The sequence below is a fragment of the Nicotiana tabacum genome, chromosome 4, assembly GCF_000715075.1.
Source record: "Nicotiana tabacum cultivar K326 chromosome 4, ASM71507v2, whole genome shotgun sequence".
NCBI classification, from domain to species: Eukaryota; Viridiplantae; Streptophyta; class Magnoliopsida; order Solanales; family Solanaceae; genus Nicotiana; species Nicotiana tabacum.
Window position 1 is genome coordinate 97575896 of NC_134083.1, and position 7637 is coordinate 97583532.

The 7637-nt window shown below is 33.7% G+C and overlaps 1 protein-coding gene across 1 annotated transcript; it reads right to left on the reverse strand.

Annotated features, from left to right (window-relative positions):
* Positions 1–64: 64 nt before the first annotated feature.
* Positions 65–5796, reverse strand: LOC107783865 (2-alkenal reductase (NADP(+)-dependent)-like). The gene is made up of 5 exons (XM_016604895.2): positions 5382–5796; positions 4313–4490; positions 3851–4017; positions 3700–3782; positions 65–680 (listed from the first exon to the last, which is right to left on the reverse strand). Exons 1-5 carry the CDS (start codon positions 5628–5630, stop codon positions 302–304), a joined length of 1056 nt encoding a protein of 351 aa, XP_016460381.1. The 5' UTR covers positions 5631–5796; the 3' UTR covers positions 65–301.
* Positions 5797–7637: the final 1841 nt, after the last annotated feature.

Genomic DNA, 7637 nt, shown 5'->3' on the forward strand with positions numbered 1-7637 from the left:
TTCCAAAAGGTCACTTGAACTCCAAGATGAGTTCTCTTCTTTTTTACAAGCATACAGCATACAATTTTAGACCAAGACTTGATACATGACTAGAAGATTTCGTGTCAAAAGTGGTCTTTCAATCAATTATTACATGGGAGAGAAGCATAAATCCTAGTCAATCTTTATCGGCTAGGAGAATAAAACAGTTATTCAAAAAGGACTGCATCAATATCCTCAGCAAATTGCTTTTGGCAACATTTAATAGGAAGTGAGAATGAATTACAGAATTTTTTTGTTTTTATCCAAATTCTGCGAGTTCTCAGTCAGTTGAAACCTGGATAATCTGCTTTCCGACATTTCGCCCATGATAAATACCAACAAAAGCTGATGCAGCATTTTCCAAACCCTCAGCAATGTCTTCTACAAAAACCAGCTTTTTCTCTCTTATAAGCTGAATAACAAACTCGAGGTATTCTGGAACCTTGTGCCGGAAGTCAAGCTCGGAGAAACCTTCCATCCGTAATCTCTTTGTGATAAGGCAAAACAAGTTGTGAATACCATCTGGTTTCTTTAAATTGTACTGAGAGATCATCCCAGAAACTGTAATCCTACCATAGAGATTCATGTGCAAAAGCACCTCGTCCAGCATACTTCCTCCAACGTTCTCAAAGTAAACATCAATTCCCTTGGGGAAGTGCCTTCATTTTGTAGAGACAGACAGTTGAAGAAACATATCATTCAACAGAAAAGTGATTTTGCAAAAAGCATTTCTCCGTGACCAAATTAAGTTTAGTAAAGTACTACTTTCAGACTCATAAAATTCGATAATTAATTTCAGCGTTTATCAACGCCCTGTGAAAGTGTCTTCGTTCTGCCATAACAGACAGATGAATTAACACATCATTCCGCAAAAAAAGTAAGTTTGCATTTCTCCCCTAACCCAAATTTAACATAGTAAAGTACTAGTTTCAGACACATTAATTTGATGACTGTTCAATTTTTGTCAATACCCTTTAGAAAGTTCCCTCATTTTGCAGTGATACATAGATTAGAAACATATCATTCCACAGAAAAGAAATTCAATTCTCCCCTTAAATAACATAGTAATGTACTGGTTTCAGACTCATAAAATCGATAAATTAATTTCAACATGCAGTGACAGGCAGATACAGAAATCATTCCACAGAAAATTGCATAAAGTAATACAAAAATCATTCCACAAAAAATTGAATTGTATCAAGTATTTCTTCCCTTGACCCAAATTTAACATAGTAATCAATAGCTTCAGACTCATAAAACTCGATAATTAATTTCACCAATTGTGTGTAGAGGAGCTCGCCTGAGCTTATTCTACGTGTTTCAGTGTCCCCATGTAATACCCTATATTTTTTATAAGGATAAGGGTGTATTGGTCATTAGCAAAAAAAATAAATAATAAGAAACTAACTAATAAAACACAAAAAAAAAAGAGATAAGGAATTCAATAAAAGGGCCGAAGCCTATTCCGGCCAAAAATCAAAAAACGAAGAAAGGGGAAAAGGGGAAAGGGGAAAGGGAAAAGGAAAAAAGGGGAAAGCAGCAAAGCTGCGCTAAAAAGAAACAGAAGCATTGAAGCATTCAAAAACAAAAGAATAAGGGACCAAGCTCGGCAGAAGCAACGGACAGAGGCGATCAAAAGCAACCACAAAGTGGGTCTACTTTGTTCTAGCAAAGAGATTTACAGAGAAGGGGAACAAGCTAGGTAATTGAATTCTAAAACTTTTCCATGGTAATCTGATTCCTTTACTTAATACTTAGCACACTATTAGCTATCAACAAAATTCAAGTTACTATTAATCTAGTACAGACAATGGAATTTTATATACATGATTCTTATAGGGCTGAGTAGATATAATTTTGGAATTGGATTAAGAATTTGAAAGTTAAAGTCAAAGAAATTGGGAGAAATTCATAAGACTTTTCCGTGAATTAACTGGGTATATCATATGAATAAGTTGTATTTAATAGATTTTGAAGTATTCTAAACTATCAGTAGCGCGAGTAAGTATAAATTGACGAATTAAGAGTCAAACATGAATCCAAGGGTTGGGCATTCTAAATTAGCTATGAATTAGCCAAAACAAGGAAATTAAGATGAGATCGATATTGATGTGATTATACATTGATTGAAGAAAGTCGTACGGATCGTTTGAGGTGACGAGTTTGGTATTTTGCACGAAGTATTGTGAGTAGTAATCTTACTGCAATTTGTGTTTTCATAACTTGCATGATTTACACATGATTTTTAATATGAATATGTTACCGATTATTTTGAGTTGCATGTGGGACAAGTCTTTTACTCGATATGATACCGAAATAGTTATTTGAGATGATTACCGTTGTTTTAAATATTCCCATTGTCACTAGATCTATTTTACCGTTACTTCAATTTACTGTTATCGAAATAAAATTATATGATTTGATAAGAACCGAAATGCCCTATATTGTTTTAAAATATTTTCTACGAGTATATACGGATTACTCGATATGATACCGAAATAGTTATTTGAGATGATTACCGTTGTTTTAAATATTTCCGTTGTCACTAGATCTGTTTTACCAGTTACTTGAATTTACTGTTATCGAAATGAAATTATATAATTTGATAAGAACTGAAATGCCCTATATTGTTTTAAAATATTTTCTACGAGTATATACGGATTACAGAGACAAGTATAAATGGGAGTAGACATTGAAGGATCTTGTAGCTAACGGCGGGTTCGTTAGACCTGGTGCACCTTGTAATTACCGATTACCGTTATAACTCTCGCTAGTGGGAAGGTAGAACTAGCATATCGTTACCGATTTTCCTCGAGTAGGGACTACCATTATATTTGACTTCTTACGAAGAAGTCCACAGTTATACCGATTACATGATCCATTCATTGAAACCTCCCAAATGTGAATATTGATATTATACGGTGGTTACCGAGCTTATTACTGAATTGTTAATTGTATTATACTACAAGAAAAACATAATGAGACTGAAAATTATTTATTGTTTCTGAAAGGACATTTTTATGTTATTTTCTGTTTGATATACTAGTATGTTTTCTGACTTGTCCCCAATAAAAACGGTTGTGGTTAACTGTTATTACTCACTGAGCTAGCAACTCATTCCCTGCTAATTTTTTACAGAGACAGCAGTTGACGTAGGCGAGGATTTCGTTAATTAGAGCGCACAGGTTGATAGTTCTTGGTGAGCCTCGCACTTGTTCGCGTGAGCGGAGATTTTATTTATTGTTATGGTCTTTTCTTTGAACTCTTAGAGTCGCTCCATAGTCATTCTTTTAGAGTCTTGAGTATTCTTTTGTTATTATGGACTTAGGATGAGTATTGCACTTTCTTATCGAAATTGGAGATAAATTAGTATTTTTGGTTGTTAGTGGGTTGATTAGTAATGATGGAGACTTGTTTTGGTTAATTGATAAGTTGTCAATTGTTTAGTTTGATATTAGGATGGTTGGTTGTTGATTTTGAGACAGTGAAATTTTTGGATAGTCCAAAAACATGGAAAACTCCGTCTGATTTTCTGTAAAATACTGATGAGGCTTACTTGGGAGCACTTGCTCCTAAGCGCCGGTCACGATCCTAAATTGGGTCGTGACACCCCATTAGCAAGACACGAGTAAATTAGATATGCTTGAGCTATAAAAGAAGATCATATATATCACAAACCTTTTCAAGGCTCCAGCAAAATCAGTTCCTTCTTTGTAGTTAAAAGCATCATCGAAGCCAAGTTCTGATTTCAAAAGATCTACCTGCAAAACAAGTGCAGCACGCCTTTAATAATGCCCAATTACATATTAAAGCAACAGTGGACTATTACCTTTTCATCAGTACTTGCACTTCCAACAACATAGCATCCTTTCATTTTCGCGAATTGTCCAACAAGCTGACCAACCCCTCCTGCTGCGGAGGAGACATAGACTATATCCCCTTCCTTAGCAGAGCATACATTATAAAAGCCAATATAGGCTGCGAGTCCTGGCATACCTGTTATGATGAAATCACCTTGTTATTATCACGAACAAGAATCTGCAAATAGTCCATTTTCTCTTGCGTAAAACTCCTAATTTGGAAATCCATGTTTTGAAATTTTCAATTAGGTTAACAAACCCTAAATTCTCCAGCCTCGACAAAATGACTTACATTACTTGAAACCGGAAGTAATAGTTTCAATGAGCAACCTTTTCTTATCACAACCAAGAAGCAAGCGACTACCTACTATATAAAAAGGGACAGGAAGGTTTCGGGCATATAATTAGGAAATGTAAATAGAAATTGGTACCTAGAATTCCAGCATAGTATGAGAGTGGCACATCCGTATATTTGATCTTGAAAAGCCCATCCGAATTAAGAATCAAGCTATAGTCTTCCCAACCAGTCATTCCCCAGATATAATCTCCCTCCTCGAAATCTGCATTTGCTGATTTAATAATTTTTGCAACACCAAGTCCAGTAATGACCTAAGAGGTATCAAAATTCAAAAGGGGAAATCACTATTAAGACTTCAAAGCAAAAGAGCAAAATTATGGGTTAATTTGTTCAACTCCTTCCTCTACCCCCCCTCCCCCACTCAACTCAGCCATGAAGCCAAAAATAGTTAAAAGCAACATTCAAGAATACGTTGAAAAATTGTGAAGAAAATAGACTTAATAATGAAACAAGCTATAATTTTTCCAGTTAATCATTGAAAATATGCATTTGCTTAATGTATGAGCTTTGGCACAAGAAGCCCAATAATCCAAATTCAAATGGGAAAAACACAGTCAATAATCCAAATTCAAACAGCAAAGTTAAGGGTCAATTTGCCCCACCGCCTCCTACATCCCCCAACACAACCCAACCCAACAAACTCAAGAATCAAACAACAACAACTACCGGTTTGTCCTAAAGAAGATGGAGCCGACTATATGAATCTCACTGACTACTTTACTCCACTAAAACTCATCTCATGCCAATTTTATTAAAATAAGAATAAAAAATATTAGATGTTCTGTATATTTTCTAACTCTAGATCTCTAAACTAACCCAGGAATCCAATAAAAAAAAACAGCATTCAAGAATCCATTGGTGAAATGTCAAGTAAATGGACTAAATTAGGAATCTACCTATAGTCTTCTCAACCAGTAATTACTCAAATATAATGCCCCTTCTGAAAATCAGTTTCTGCCAACTTTATAACATTTGCAGCACCAAGCAATGGCCTCAAAGTTATTCAAATTCGAAAGGGAAATCACACAGGCAAGAATCCAAATCAAATCCAATCAGAAGGGTTTAATTTGCCACCCAACCAAACAAGCCTTGGAACAACATTCAAGAATCAAACGAGCAAAATTTCAAGAAAATCCACTTACAGAACCAGGTTTGAATGAGGTAAGCAAGGAAACATCCTTGGACTCATGAGGAGACATCTTGTGGCGCATGTAAGGGTCACAACCCAAGTAAAGATTCTTAACAAACAAACCATTTGAATCTTGAGGAATCTGGGAACTTATCATTGTACTTCTTAGCTCAAAATCACTCTCTTTTGGATACCCTTCAACATAATTCTTGAACACAACTTGCTTGTTTGGTAACATCATACTTGAATGCTCAGCTTCCATTCTTCCTCTAATTCTTTCTTTGTTCCCTTCTGTTTGAACTCTGTGTACAGCAGCTGCCCTTTTAGAATGAAGCTTATTTTAATGCCAACCACAGTAGGTGGACTTGGAGTTTTAACAAGTTGCAACTATTGACCACCAACGACGGTTGGTGTGGTTAATTATCTTAATCAGAAATTTCTGTTTCAAGCCCAAAAATAAAGTATTTTTTGGTAATCGTGAGATTTTTTTTTTATATAATATTTGAAACTTATTTACCGAATTGTTTTAATTTTGTATATTACATGTCTTAAACAAAGATTACTTACAAATTATATACATTTTAACTTAAAAGGCTCCCAATTCATTTATAGTGTCTTCAATCAAGGGATTTAGTTACACTATTTTTTTTTTCTCTCCTCTCTCCTCTCTCTCCAGATCGAACTTATATTTAATTATGGAAACGGTCTAGTTGGATGAGAAGATTCGTCATTTGGTCCCAGCTCCCAACGGTCCCCTGTTATTGCCATGAAAGTACTATCCATTAGGCAACGGTTCATTTGAAGTTGGAAGATAATGTTTTTCCAGAAATTTCTTTTACCCCTTTCTATATGGGAATAAAATGTACCATCAATTTAGTTAATATTTTTACCAGAAATAATAGGGGGGCATTGTCACACCTGAACATAGTGTAAACGAGGCATAGTAAAAGGTAATGTCTCCAAAAGCAGGCGACGAAAAACCTACATTGAATGTTGCAGCTGAACAAAATTTAGTATCTCCTCGGACTTCAGAGAAGATAAAATCAACTGAGAAAAGAACAATATATGGTACATCAACATACAAATTGAAAATAAATTTCGTACAAATTTAATGCAAATTTGAATATCTACAACAACATAAATAGTAAAAATAAATTTAATACAACTAATTATATATTATACAACTTATTTATAACTTATCTACAACTTTCATACATTATTTCTACCCAGTTAAATACAACTACAATATCATACAACTTAAATACAATTTTTATACAATATGTCCTTGTATATATTTTGTATTTATTTTGTATATAATTTGTATCTATTTTGTATATATTTTGTATGTGGTGTGTGCTTCTTCCTCTCTAAAATTCCAATTAAAACTTACTCTCTTAATACAATTTTGATACATATCAACAACTTTATGTAAAAAGATAGTATTGATAACTTAAATACAAATTTTATACAACGATTCATACGTTATACGACTATTTTTCAACTTTTATACAATATTAAAATAATCAAATATTTTTGGATCATTTCCGCAAAACAAATATATAACTACAACATAATACAATTTACATACAATTATAATATAACTTTACTATAATTTCGTAAGTATATTGTATGTCATGTGTTCTTCTTCTTCTTCTTCTTCTTCTTCTTCTTCTTCTTCTTCTTCTTCTTCTTCTTCTTCGAGTTTCAATCTTAAATTCAGCCAAAATCAAGTCTAATCTTCACTAAAACACCCTCAAAATTGAGATATAAACTCCAAACAATATACCAATTATTTGCAACAATACCTATTCCAAACAAATAATGGTTTTTGAAAACCCAAATTCCATTTCAAAGCTTCAAAGCTTTTTAATGGTTGTCAATGGTGGAGAGTCAAACACCTTCAAAATTTATTGATTGACAATTTCAATTTGAACACCAATTGTGCAACATGAAAGGAAATTCCTAAGTTAAAACGATTGAAATTCATAAAATGAAGAAAAATTGGGGAGAAAGCAGAGAAGGAGAGTAGAGAGACGAAGAGAGAGACAGAGACAGAGAGACTGAGAGAGAGAGAGTGGGCAAGTATAAAGGGATAAGGAAATAACTGATATTCCTGATTCAATTCCTAATATAAAGGGATACTCATTTAAAACTTATTTGTATATAATTGGTAAATAGTATATGATCATGTAATTAAATTGAAACTTGAGTAGGGAGGGTAATAAGGTTTCAAATAGTGTATAGGAAGATAAATCTCACGAAATAGTCA

Excerpts from the sequence above, each read along its gene's own strand:
- LOC107783865 (XM_016604895.2), bottom strand. The coding sequence starts at position 5,630 with ATGGAAGCTGAGCATTCAAGTATGATGTTACCAAACAAGCAAGTTGTG. Across the intron at positions 3,783-3,850 it reads GTGCAAGTACTGATGAAAAG|GTAGATCTTTTGAAATCAGA; the intron begins GTAATAGTCCAC and ends CTTGTTTTGCAG. Across the intron at positions 681-3,699 it reads TTTGCTGGAGCCTTGAAAAG|GCACTTCCCCAAGGGAATTG; the intron begins GTTTGTGATATA and ends TACAAAATGAAG.